This window comes from Haliotis cracherodii, unplaced genomic scaffold, assembly GCF_022045235.1.
Source record: "Haliotis cracherodii isolate W230 unplaced genomic scaffold, xgHalCrac1.p SCAF_6, whole genome shotgun sequence".
In the NCBI taxonomy this organism is placed as follows: Eukaryota; Metazoa; Mollusca; class Gastropoda; order Lepetellida; family Haliotidae; genus Haliotis; species Haliotis cracherodii.
The window spans coordinates 22,896,469-22,911,062 of record NW_027266319.1 but is presented as its reverse complement, the minus strand read 5'-3'; the positions used below and the strand labels follow the sequence as shown (position 1 = coordinate 22,911,062).

At 39.6% G+C, this 14,594-nt stretch overlaps 1 protein-coding gene across 1 annotated transcript in view; it reads left to right on the top strand.

Annotated features, from left to right (window-relative positions):
• LOC139444950 (origin recognition complex subunit 5-like) overlaps positions 1-10,908 on the top strand; it is a 41,461-nt gene extending 30,553 nt beyond the window's left edge. Inside the window, exons 7-14 of the mRNA XM_071225970.1 lie at positions 613-743; positions 1,653-1,792; positions 4,018-4,070; positions 6,009-6,121; positions 6,847-6,903; positions 8,222-8,332; positions 8,984-9,096; positions 10,627-10,908. Coding sequence (XP_071082071.1) covers positions 613-743; positions 1,653-1,792; positions 4,018-4,070; positions 6,009-6,121; positions 6,847-6,903; positions 8,222-8,332; positions 8,984-9,096; positions 10,627-10,672 — 764 coding nt within the window. The 3' untranslated portion in view covers positions 10,673-10,908. The remainder of the gene's footprint in view (positions 1-612; positions 744-1,652; positions 1,793-4,017; positions 4,071-6,008; positions 6,122-6,846; positions 6,904-8,221; positions 8,333-8,983; positions 9,097-10,626) is intronic.
• Positions 10,909-14,594: the final 3,686 nt, after the last annotated feature.

Genomic DNA, 14,594 nt, shown 5'->3' with positions numbered 1-14,594 from the left:
CCTGTTTGTTGTATTGTCTCACCTGTATACCTGACTGTTGTATTGTCTCACCTGTATACCTGTCTGTTGTATTGTCTCACCTGTATACCTGACTGTTGTATTGTCTTGCCTGTATACCTGACTGTTGTATTGTTTCGCCTGTATACCTGACTGTTGTTTTATGTCACCTGTATACCTGTCTGTTGTATTGTCTCACCTGTATACCTGACTGTTGTATTGTCTCACCTGTATACCTACCTGTCTGTTGTATTGTCTCACCTGTATACCTGACTGTTGTATTATGTCACCTGTATACCTACCTGTCTGTTGTATTGTCTCACCTGTATACCTGACTATTGTATTGTCTTGCCTGTATACCTGACTGTTGTATTGTTTCGCCTGTATACATGACTGTTGTATTGTCCCACCTTAAATGGTAGTATTGTCTCACCTGTATAATAGACTTGCATAATTTCACCTGTTTACCTGACTGTTGTATTGTCTCACCTGTGACAGTTGTATTGTCTCACCTATTTACCAGACTGTTGCATTGTCTCAGTTGTATACCTAACTGTTGTAATGTTCTACCTGTGAGTGTGTTTTTTGTCACACCTGTGATGGTTGTTTTATCAGATGAGCTCCTAGAGATCATGAATCTTGACGCTCCCAGTGACTACCCAGCAGCATTGTATGGCAACTACATCAACCTCATCATGTCTGTTTTTCACCTCGTCTGTAGAGACCTCAAGGAGCTACGACACTTGGTTAGTCTGGGTTATCTGCCTTTGAATGTTTTAAATTAATTGAATGATGGCATAGTTTGAATGTTTGTCTATAAGGAACACAAGCCTTGATCTGTCCTGTTTTGTGGAAGGTAGTGTGAGGTACAGTTCCCTTTCTGGTCTCAGGGATTGTTTGACAGGAGATAATTGGCTGCTGTGTCTGAATTGTACTTGGAGACCTTCTATGAAGATTTTCGTTCGGCTGTGGGCTTGTTTATTTAATGTGTTTATTTAATGTTATTTAACGCTGACAGTGTGGATGAAAGATCAAGACCAGCTACATCACAATCCCTGACTATGTTCAGAAAGTCCCATGTCTTTATTCATTCTCTTCTGCAGAAGTTGTTGTAGCTCAAGTTGGTCTTGACACATTTACTTGTCATGCCGAAGCCCAGATTTCGATTCCCCTCCATGATATTGCTGAAAGTGATGTAAATTCCAACCCACACACTCGAAGTAAAAGTGGCATTGGGCACTCCACTCCACTCCACTCCAGCAGTGGTTGGAAAAGGTGATTCAGGAAAACTGACAAGCCTTCTATGGATAGTTACTGGGTAACGACCTCCAGACGACCTGTGAAGATCTGGGGTAGAATAGGTCTTCAGCAGCAACCCATGCTTGCCATAAAAGGCAACTATGCTTGTCATAAGAGGCGACTGACAGGATTGGGTGTTCAGGCTCGCTGACTTGTTTGATGCATGTCATCGTATCCCAATTGTGTGGATTGATGCTCATGATGTCAATCACTGGATTGTCTGGTCGATTATTTACAGACTACCGTCACATAGCTGGAATATTGCTGAGTGCGGCGTTAAACAGTAAACCAAACCAAAAAACATCTCCAGACATTAAAGATCAACAGATAGACTCATTCTTGTATATTTACTTTAGGCATTGCTCAACTTCACCAAGTACATTGAGCCGATCGAGAGTGAAGAGGCGACTGTCAATGATTTCCGCAAGCTGTGGAAAAACATAGAACCTCACTTGAAGAAAGCACTGCAGACAATCTACCTGAGAGAAATATCGAGGTGAAGAAATATTGTTTGGTTTGATCCCCGGCCGCGTCATACCAAAAAACGTTAAAAGATGATACTTGTTGTTACCCTGCCTGGCGCTCTGCAAGGGATAAAACAAGGACTGGTTGGCTCAGAGTCAATATACTGTGCCTGAGTGGGGTATTCATGTTAAACTGTGGCATGGTATCTCAGTGGGGTAGCACTATCAGCATTAATCTGGACTAGTACAAGCAGACATGCACGCATGCACTCATGCCAATACAGTCTTTCATTTCACCCCATTTCACCCCAACCCATTTTCAGCATCCTTCATAATCCTGTATATTATGTCTTATGTTTATTATGATAAATGCCCTGGACCTTTTTACCACCAGAGCTTCTTTGGAGCCTAATTCAAATGACGCAATGCTAAAAATGGTCATTTAACCAAATTCTGTAACATAGCTTTAGAAACGAGGCTCTATGGAGGCAATTGTGTCCAGGGAATTTGATACAATGTAGATGTAAAAAAGGCCATAATGAAGGATGTATTAGGATGTAAGCTTTTTTGAGTGGCATTTAGAAGTTGGAATGGTAACTAAGACAAAATTGTTATGGATGAGCAACTTCTTTATTACAATTGGGCAACGTTTCTGTGTAGATTCTAACACCGTTATCAAGCAAATGAGGATTCTAACACCGTTATCAAGCAAATGATATCATTTGCTTGATAACGGTTTTAGAATCTACACCGAAACGTTGCCCAATTGTAATAAAGAAGTTGCTCATCCATAACAATTTTGTCTTAGTATTTTAAGCTGATTATGAATTGAGGTCCTTTGTGTCAATATTTACCATACTCATCCCCTGAAACTGGTGTACCACTGAAATTTATCAAATTTAGCAAGCCTATTCCTACTCATCATCCTACCCATCATGTGCGTCCACTAGCCTTTTTATCAAACATATCGATAGTCTAATCAGAGAATGTTTCACAAAATCAACATCCTCGACTTGTAAATCTTCGTATAAATGGGATTTGACGCTGCCTGTCTTTGTTGACACGAATGGGTCTTTTTCATCTTTTAAACCCCCCAATGATTGCTTGTTTCTGTGTCAGGTAAGAAATCGTAAATGTTTTCGTTATCTGATCAACTAAGTTGTCGCCTATGATAGTCGCTATCTTTGTGAAGCTATACGAGATAAGAAGAGCGATCTGATTGGATATCGTGTTTGCATCACAAAGGGCACAACTCGTGATCTACATGAGGTGGCACCAGGGTCGAGCCAAGAAAAGTGGCCTTGATGTGGCAAGGGTATAAACTAAGCTAGTGGACATGCTTCCCTTGGGAAGATGACTCCTACCAATGATGACCAGGGTCTGAGCAGCAGTGACTAAGCACTGCCTTGACATATATTTTTAAGAAATCGTTTGACATCACATCTGTGTTTATGTGTTTCAAAAAGTAGTAAACAGCATGGATAACTTCCAAAGTTTCTCTAATGAGCTGATATGTGTCAACAATACTGAAATACTGTTCAAAAGGGACACGGGTGGATCAGTCGTTTAAGGCACCGCAATTCACTGTGCAGAGTTGCATTACTTGGTTACGCCAGAAACCTGTGGTCGTGTGTTCGAATCCTGGTTCGCTCAAATTATGTTTCTAGGTTTGTCAGCACCAAACCCGTGCTTGTGGGTTTCACTGAAGTGGTAAATGTCTAAGACCTGCATCACTTCGGGCTTTCCTCCCACATCAAGCTGACACGCCGTGATATACTGTTCAAAGCGGCGTTAAACCCAACTCACTCACTCACTCACTCACTTAAGGCAACCAAAGGTCCTCTGTATTCCATAATCGTATGACGAACAAAGGTCCTCTGTATTCCATAGTCATCTGACAACCAAAGGTCCTCTGTATTCCATGATCTTATGATAACCAAAGGTCCACTTTATTCCATGATCTTAAGGCAACCAAAGGTCCTCTGTATTCCATAGTCATCTAACAACCAAAGGCGTTATGTATTCAATAAGCATCTGACATCCACATGTCCTCTGCATTCCATAGTCATATGACCACGAAAGGTCCTGTATTCTCCAATCATCTGACAAAAGGTATAATAACTGATATAACTGGAATACTGTTCAAAGCAGCGTTAAACCCAACTCACTCACTCACTCACTCACTTACTCACTCACTCACAATCAAAGGGGTATTAAACAACTCACTCACTGTTTTCTTGTTCTTGTTTCTGTTCAGCTCTCAGTGGGAGAAACTACAGAAAGAACAAGACTCAGCTGCCATCAACCCAAGTAAGTACTGAAATACCGCTCAGACAAAAACAAAACTCACTCACTCACTATCATGTAGGAAATGCTGGACACACTACTCCAGAAATAATTAACCGATATGACAGTCCCTAAGCACTCCAGGGCAGTGTTTAAAATCATTTAAAACTCCACAAGACATAACTCAACATAAAGTGTTGCCTGCCCATCTTCAAAGTTACCTGCCCGCATTCAGACATTATGAATACACGTATTGACAAATCACAAGAAAATAAGAGGCAAATTGTGTCTTGATTCAGTTGAAATAATACAAACAGTTCTTACACGAGAATATACAAGGAGTTATAATAAAACCGAATCTGTATGTAGTCTTAAAATTATCTGACAGACAGGTTTATCAGAACCATACCCGTGCCCGTGGGTTTCACCAAAATGGTTAACGTCTGAGACCTGCTTCACTTCTGGCTTTCCTCCCACTTTTATCTGACATGCCGGGATATAACTGGAAAACTGTTCAAAGCGCTGTTAAACCCAACTCTTTCACTCACTTCTATGAGTTATACATGGCCTCATTTCATTAGCTGACTAAAAATACTGTAAACAGCTTTATTTCTGCGCTGTTAAAATATTGCGAATACCACACCAAAGACAATACTGCGACGAGATATTTTTGCGAGTTGCCGTGTTGAGATGACCCCTCGATTACTAAACAATAGACAGCTTCTCTCCGAAGCTAGTTAATCTGAGTTGGCCGGAAAGTTAATAATTGATAATTGACTCAACTCAGTGTCATGACTGTGAGTTTGAATGCAAAATATATAAGAAGGATTTAAATCAAATTGCGAAATACGCATCAGTCAGAAAGCACACGTTAAATCTCCAAAGTAAGTAAGTAAGCAAATTGCAAAGGACACAGGTGCAATCAAGCGAGGTTGGAAGAAGGCATGATTACTGTGAGTTAACAGTGACACTAATTGGTCTGTTTACACGGTCATTTGTGATGTATTGTGTGACTGTTCTGCATTCAATTGTGTTATTAAACTTATAGAGTAACTTGTGGTTCTGATTGGTGATTTCAACATTTGATGACGTGTTGCCATGAATAAAGTATGTATGTATTATTTATACTTATTTTTGCGTTTTTAATTTTTGCGATTGAGTCTCGTTCGCAAAACTCACAATAATAAAACGGTCGCAAAAAATTCCCTGTTTACAGTATACATGTGTCACAACCAGTTGTGTTCCGATTAATTGAAATAATTGAAAGATTGATCCAAACGACCAAACGACCAAACAATCAAGTGCAAACAATTTTGACTCCTCTCAACAATGCAAACAAGATAGTTTTGTTTCCTGAGAAGGTTCATTCACTACATACAAAAAAATGAGAAAGAATGAGGTCAGTGTCTTTCCAAAGAAACAAAGTTCTGAAGTAAGTATTTGTGTTTGTGTTTGATAGGTGTGATCTAGTTCTATTGAACTTAACATTGAAAAACAGCAACATGTTGCAACTTGTCTGGTCAGACTGCAGAAGGCCTTGGCTCCGAGGGTCCTTGTTTTTGCATATTTACATCGTCAAAAGTAATCATTTGTTTTGTTATACTGAAATTCACTTTAAAGTTTATAATGTCTTTAAACCATCCTCTGTTTCATTACAGTAACTTATGCGAATGGTAAAATGTTTGTACCAGACACCATCTTGTTTTCATAACATGACAGGTCAATACTCATCATGTGACGAGTCAGTATTCAAGATCAGTGTCACTCACTTGATTTTTGTGTCAACATTGAAATGTATTGTTTCGTCACATAGTACAATCAAATGGAATTGCAAGATTCTTAATAGAGGGACAACAACTGTTACCACACACACATGTATTCACGAGTGATGGAGGTATGTTGTCCATACAAACCTGGGACATATTCATGACTCATGTTTTGACAATATTGCCCGGTGTACAGTTCCAGCGTCACGGTCACATGTAGAGCTTCCCTATTACTCCAAGTACCTGCTGATTGCAGCGTACCTCGCTTCGTACAACCCCGTCAAGTCAGACCGCAGGTTCTTTGTCAAGGTAAGAGTTTGTGCCGTCCTTTAGACTTTCCTCCCACAGCTGACAGGACGTGATACATCTGAAATGCTGACCAATTTAAAAAACGTGTCTTGTGTCCATACCTCTAATATCGATCTCTACGCCCCTGACTGAATATGTCTGGAGAATTGCTAACAATGATGTAAAACTAATGTCACTTACTCCCTGTTGTTGAAAAGGTTGAATTATTCCGAACAAGCAGTACAAATCTACTCAATGCTTACTCCAACAAGTGTGTTTCCCTTTGTTGTTTTCAAGACACTTGACATCATAATTACTGTTTTCAATGAAAATATGACCATAGTCTCAGTACCCTTCCTTCATGTTTACCAACTTCTTCTGATATATATGATAGGAACCATTAAGGCACGTTTCATTTTTATTTCCATTTTTAAAAAAATAAATAAATCATTAGTGGTAGTCAAAATTCTGTTTTCCAGTGTTTTACTCATCAAGGAATACATTATGAAGGGAGTTGATTGTATATTTGGTAAAAAAAACTGTTTGTTTGGTTATATACTAGTTTGAACAACAAAAACAAACAACCCAAAACACCCCCACCAGCACTATATTTTCAAAAAACATTGCCTGAGAACCAATTCTTTTATTTTTTTAAGCCTAAAATAAACCTTAAAAGAAACAACATGAGTTTACTGTCAGAATAAGGGAGGCAACTCTTGCTTCATACTGCTACCTTATGTTTCCAGCATACAGCCAAGAGTAGGACAAAACCACAGACGGCCAAGGCCAAGAAGCAGGAGAGGGTAAGTAGATTCCATCATTCCTTTCGCATGTTCCTGTCTGAGATGAGGAAAGTGTACACTTATCATGCTGATATCCGGCGAAATATCTTGTTAGAGTACCATTTTTGTTCCTGTGTCTCCTAGTTGGTCCTGACCCGTGAAGATCCGGGGTAGAACAGGTCCACAGCAACCCATGCTTGCTGTAAAAGGCGACTATGCTTGTCATAAAAGCGACTAACGGGATTGGGTGGACAGGCTTGCTGACTTGGTTGATGCATGTCATCGATCCCAATTGCATGGATTGATGCTCATGATATTAATCACTGGATTGTCTGGTCCAGACTCGATTATTTACGGACCGGCGTCATATAGCTGGAGTATTGCTGAGTGAGGCATTATACAACAAACCAACCAACCCAGTTGGTCCTGAAGCTTGCCTGCATACCTCAGAACAATATAGCTCCTGAATCACAGAAATAGAACTAACCAGTGAGCTTCAAGGATGGTTACCTGTCGGAATTGAATGATATTAAACCCCAGCCTTTTGTGAAGAACTTTCAGCACTCATTCATGATGGGTTTTAGTTAGTGTAGGTCATGTGTTACTCATTGTCATTTAAGAAAGAAAATGGAGAAAAACGTCAACCTATTGTCGAGATGATGAAATGTTGCCAGTTTGGGATGTCACGAACAATTGGTGACAGTCCTCATATCTTATTGGCACTCAACATTAAGGGGTTAAAAATGAGTTGTCGGCTCAGAGTCCATATATGGGTACCCATTTGAAACTGGGACATGGTATTTCAGTGGTCTATCAGACCGTCTCCTTAGTCTAGTGGTAGAGCATCCGCCTGGAGAGCGGAAGGTCAAGTGTACGTGGCCATGTCGTACTAAAAAAAAGCGAAAAGATAATACTTGTTGTTACCCTACCTGGCGCTCAGCATTTTGGGGCTAAAACAAAAACTGGTTGGCTCGGAGTAGTATGCTGTGTCTGAGTGGGGTATTCATGTTAAACTGCAGCATGGTATCTCAGTGTGCTAGCACTTTAAAATCGGCATTAGTCCGGACTAGTACAAGCAGCCACACACACACACACACACACACACACATGTACATGCATGTTGCTATATTACTATAAGTGCAATAATCTTGGATGTGACGTTAAACCCCATTTCACCTCACCTCGGTTGGCTAGCACTGTAAAACCGGCATAAGTCCAGACTAGTACACACACACCAGTCACACGCACAACCACACTTATCACTGTTGTGCATGTACGATGTTAAGTGCAGTAATCTTGAACGTGATGTTAAGCCCTCATGTCATGTATTCTATTACAGGCAAGCAACCACCTACTGGGCCCCAAACCTTTCCCTCTCGACCGACTCCTGGCGATATTCTACTCCATCGTGGAAGGGAAGGTGGCCCCGACAGCCATCATCTACTCCCAGGTAGGTACGACTGCCCACTTCTACACTGAATTCCAGGTTCGAATAGACCCCTTGGAGTGAGTGAGTATGGTTTTACATCGCTTTTAGCAATATTCCAGCAATATTAGGCGGGGGACACCAGAAATGGGCTTCACACATTGTACCTATGTCGGGAATCGAACCCAGGTCTTCGGCGTGGCAAGCGAACGCTCACAAGGCTACCCGACCGCCCCAGACCCCTTGGAACCTACACAAGTTGTAAGAAGTGACTTAATGTAAGATATCAATTGCTGGATTGTCTGGTCTAGACTAGATTTTTTACAGGCTGAAATATTGATGAGTGTGGCATTAAACATCAAACAAAACAAAGACAAACAAAGAAAGGTAAGGCTACTAAATGGATCAGGTGGTCAGGCCTGTTAACCTTGTTGATTATGTGGCCTTATTTGTTTGTTTGTTTAAATAATCGAGTCTGGACCAGACACTCCAGTGATTGACATCGTGAACATCGATCCACTCAATTGGGATACGATGATGTGCATCAACCAAGTCAGCCTTTTACGACAAGCATGGGTTGCTGAAGACTGGATTTTTACCTACCTACCCTTCCCAAATAGTGGTTTTCAATACCCCTTTGTTTATTCCACAATTTAAGAGTTTGATTTCTTTCAGATTACCTCCCTTGTCAGCCTTCACCTCCTTGGCCCAGCAGCAGGAGAGGACCAGATTGACATGCCCCGATACAAGTGTCTGGTCTCACTGGACTTCATCAAGTCTGTTTCTAGGTAATAGGCAATGCATTACATCTAGCATTTAGAAAATAGAGATGTTTTGTACAACTTTTCCTTAGATTAAAGCTTTGTTATAAAGGTGATTCTCAGATGAGAGTGAGTGAGTTTGGTTTATCATCACAGCAGTTATATGTCACAGCACGGCATGTCTGCTTAATGTGGGAGGAAACCCCAAGTTGATGCTGGTCTCAGATGTTTACCACTCGAACTCACCATCATAGGTTTCTAGCATGCCCAAGGGACACAACTCTGCACAGCAAATTGTGGTACCTCAGACAACTGGGCCCCCCTCTAGGATGAGATGCACTTTGTACTGGGGATGTCATTGTCCCTGCAAAGTTCTTGTTAGTTTTCTCCCGTGAAGATCTAGGTTTGAATGGGTCTGAGGCGATCGGGTAGCCTAGTGGTTAAAGCGTTCGCTCGTCACGCAGAAGACCTGGTTTCGATTCCCAACATGGGTATAATGTGTGAAGCCTGGTGTACCCTGCCGTGATATTGCTGGAATATTGCTAAAAGAGGTGTAAAACCATACTCACTCACTCACTCACTCATTCGCTCGCTTGAATGGGTCTTCGGCATCCCATGCTTAACGTAAGAGGTGACTAACGGGATTGGGTGGTCAGGTTTATTAAATTAGTTGATGTATGTCAACGTATCCCAAATGCGTAGATTGATGGTCATGATGTCAGTCACTGGATTGTCTGGTCCCGACTGAATTATTTACAGACTGATGTGATATAGCTGGAATATTGCGGCGTTAAACAATGAAAAAAATATATTGTCAGTGTTTTTGAGTAGCTGCTGCTGTTTTCACAAGTAATGCAGACATTGTTCTAGTTCCTGATACCTCAGTCGGAATAGGTCCCCAGTACCTCCTTCTTGTCACAAAAACGATATGGGATTGTGTTGTCTGGCTCTGTGACTTGGCATGTGATGTTTATCTAAGAATGTTTAAGAATTATTAAATGAGAGGTGTAAAGATATTGTATTTCATAAGAATTGACTTCAGTATTTTTTTTCATTTATGGAGGTATAAACCAGTGTGCCTGCTGTGGAAATCCGCATTGCAAAAACATTGTATTCAATTTTTATCAAATAAATATGTAAACAATAATATCTTCAGACTTCTCATCATTAACACATGGAAACCGTAGAAAAAGATACGAAATGTCATCTTTCATTGCCATAATGCAACACAAGCCTGAGACATTCTATTATCAGTCAGTCAGGAAACAGCTGTCTGTTGGTGGGTGTGGCTTGATGGGTTTTTTTCGGTTTTGAAGTCATAAACTCATTGATTGCTTGGTTAGCCAATCAGATTCCACAGAATCACTTGCAATTTATTTATGATGCTGTCAACCACTGCTTTGTCTTGCCCAAAGTTGATTACAAGAAGGCAGTATTGCGTACGTTGTGAAATAATCATTCTTTTCTCTCCATGCTGATATAGATGGACATTATCTATTGTTTTATGCCAATTTCCTTTCTGCTCATATGTTAAGGTGATTTGTTTATATTTTCCAGGACAGTCAGCTTCGAGGTGACGCGATATCTTTACGATTTTGCTTGAAAATTGAAGACAATGGTACTTGCTGTCTGTCATGATATGTGGAAATACTTGACAGATGAAAACAGTTGAAGAGAGAGTGGGAAAAAAGTTCCTGACTTATTGCAAGAATGTTTTTGGCATAAACTGTCACATTCATTGAAAGATGTAGTTGGGAGTACTGTGGAAGACTCTTGTCCAGGCTCTGCAGTATGTGATCCACTTCCAAGGGAAGAAAAGCTAGTCTTTCAATTTTTCTGAAACGCCATTTTGTGTTTGCATTCTGTGAATATATCAGAATAAAATATGTTTGTATATATCGTGTCTCGATTCTGTCAGTTAATGAAACTGAAGTTTTTTGTGTCAGTCAACACATATTTCCTTGTGGCACACCCTACTTTGGAGTTCAGTTTTAGGGAATATATTGCTGTCTCATGTGAGCACTTCTCGGTGAGCACTTCTCGGTGTTGGAGCAAGAAAAGTGAAATTTTGATTGATGGGTTAGAATTCAATTAATTTCATTTTTTGTGTTTTAGTTAATTGACATTTGAATACATGCACTTAACTCATGGTGACTTCTGCTGGATGATGCTACATATATTGTGGACGTAACTTGGTGTCCAAACATGCTTTAGTTATTTACCAAAAAAGGAAATTTGTCAATGAATGTTACCAGACATATAACTACCGTAAGTCATGTCAACTTAAAATACTGTCTAAAAAAGCTAGTTTATTTAAGAGATAAACCAACTGTGTTTTGAAATTTGAGGTAGTCTTACCTGCTTACTGCAGATTTGATACCTCTTTTTTTAATTTCGAACCAAGCTCTTAAGCGCAAAAAAAGTTTTATCTGGAGGTATCAAATGGAAATTGATACCTGATTTAAGTCCTGTTCTGACCAATCAAAATCAAGCTTTCATTGTGTTGGATTTGTTTCTGATACTGTTGCTTACATGATATGGTATACATTGCATTTAGGATTAATAAGAAACTACTGACATGAATGGCGTGGAATAGTTTCCAGAAAAAAAGATCATGAAGGTAGGAAGGAACATAGCTGCAGATGAAAGGCATGTTATACATAATGGCAATGTATAAATGAATAACAAATTTTGTAGCAACATGGACACAAATCTTGTCCTATCTTTTGAAGTCATGTACCTTTTCAATGTCACATGATTTTTATTTTTTTATTAAGGACATAGTCATTCCTGTTCTTGTCTAAGTAAGTCTGTGTATCTGTTCTTTCTTTTAGTAGCATGTTAATAAGGGTGATTTGTAGTAATCCACACTTGGAAGTGAGCTGATCCTAAAAGTAAAGATAAAATTTCAAAGTCTGAATGATTATTTCATGTTCACCATCTACACACACTTAATATTTCAGTATTTGGGGGGAAACAGTATCAGTGTGGAATAGCAGTACAGAGGTAATGTGGAAATGGGGTTTTAGATGTCTTTTTTCAGTTCTTTATTCAGGTCCCATTGCACCCACTCCAGAATTGAGAAAATTATGAATATTTTGATATAATTTAGGTCTAAATATATTTTTTGTTAAAATAAAATAGTAATAAGCTGATTGACTATGTTTTTGATAAATAAAAATGTCTTTTTAATTGCTTTTTATCACCAAAACTTCTTATCTGTAGACCTTCCAAATACAAACTAAGACAAGTGATTATTAACTGCTTCTTAATTGGTTGTGTGTGTGAAAATGCCTGTAGTGAGGTCAACAACTTATCTAATTCACCGGCATGTGTCTTGTACATTTCATAGTATGTTTCACTTCATCATATTGGCAGAATTTGGCACAAAATATTTTAAGGATTCCACCAAAATTGTAGAGTTTTCTCTGCTAACAACAATGACAATCCAGTATCAAATCAACTCTGTTTAAATTGCAAGTCCAACCATTAATAGAGTTACTAACATTACAATTACAACAGGTCTGCATCCATAGTCATCTGACAGTCAAAGGTCCTCTGTATTCCATGACTAAAGGTCCTCTGTATTCCTCAATCATCTGACAACCAAAGGTCCTCTGTATTCCCGAACTGTCTGACTGCCAGAGGTCCTAATGTTAATTGTGGCTGGTTGAGAGATTCAAACATCTTTGTTATTGAGCAACACACCCAACAACATCTGACTACCAAAGGTCCTCTGTATTCCATAATCTTCTGACAACAACAGGTCCTCTGTATTCCATGATCTTCTGACAACCAAAGGTCCTCAGTCTTCCATGACCAAATATCTTCTGTAATCATCTTCAATAATCAATTGACAACCATATGCTCCTCTAAATTCAACCTCTAAGACAACCAAAGATCCTCTGTATACACAATCATCTGACTATCAAAGGTCCTCTGTATTCCATAATCATCTGACTATCAAAGGTCCTCTGTATTCCATAATCATCTGACAACAACAGGTCATCTGTATTCCATAATCATCTGACAAAGGTCCTCAGTCTTCCATGACCAAATATCTTCTGTAATCATCTTCCATAATCAATTGACAACCATATGCTCCTCTATATTCAACCTCTAAGACAACCAAAGATCCTCTGTATACACAATCATCTGACTATCAAAGGTCCTCTGTATTCCATAATCATCTGACTATCAAAGGTCCTCTGTATTCCATAATCATCTGACAACAACAGGTCCTCTGTATTCCATCACCAAAGGTAGTCTTGCATTTATAGTCATCTGACAACCAAAGGTCCTTGGTATGCCATAATCATCTGACTACCAAAGGCCCTTTGTATTCCATAATCATCTGACAACCAATGATTCTCTGTATTTGATGACCTAAAGTTGTCTTCAATTATAGTCATTTGACAACCACAAGTCCTCTGTATTCCATAATCTTCTGACTACAAAAGACCCTCTGCATTCCATACTCACCTGACAACCAAAGGTCCTCTTTATTCTTTAATCATCTGACGACCAAAGGTCCACTTTATTCTTTAATCTGGCAAAGGTGCTTTATGTTCCATAATCACCTGACAACCAAGGGTCCTCTGTATTCCATAATTTTCTGACAACAACAGGTCCCTGGTATTCCACAGTCATCTGACAACCAAAGGTCCTCTGTATTCCACAACCATCTGACAACCAAAGGTCCTTGGTATTGCACACTCATCTGACAACCAAAGGTCCTTGGTATTCCACAATTATCTGACAACCAAAGGTCCTTGATATTGCATAATCATATGACAACCAAAGGTCCTCTGCATTCCATAGTCATCTGACAACCAAAGTCCTTGGTATTCCATAATCATATGACAACAACATGCCCTCTGTATTCCATAATCATCTGACAACCAAAGGTCCTGTATTCCATAATCTTCTGACAAATGTCCATAATCATCTGAAAACAACAGGCCCTCTGTATTGCATATTCTTCTGACAACAACAGGTCCTCTGTATTCCATCACCAAAGGTAGTCTTGCATTTATAGTCATCTGACAACCAAAGGTCCTTGGTATTCCACAGTCATCTGACAACCAAAGGTCCTTGGTATTCCACAGTCATCTGACAACCAAAGGTCCTCTGTATTCCACAACCATCTGACAACCAAAGGTCCTTGGTATTCCATGATCATATGACGTCCAAAGGTCCTCTGCATTCCACAACCATCTGACAACCAAAGGTCCTTGGTATTCAACAATCATCTAACAACCAAAGGTCCTTGGTATTCCACAATTATCTGACAACCAAAGGTCCTTGGTATTCCACAACCATCTGACAACCAAAGGTCCTTGGTATTGCATAATCATATGACAACCAAAGGTCCTCTGCATTCCATAGTCATCTGACAACCAAAGGTCCTTGGTATTCCATAATCATATGACAACAACATGCCCTCTGTATTCCATAATCATCTGACTACCAAAGGTCCTCTGTATTGCATAATCATCTGACTACCAAAGGTCCTGTATTCCATA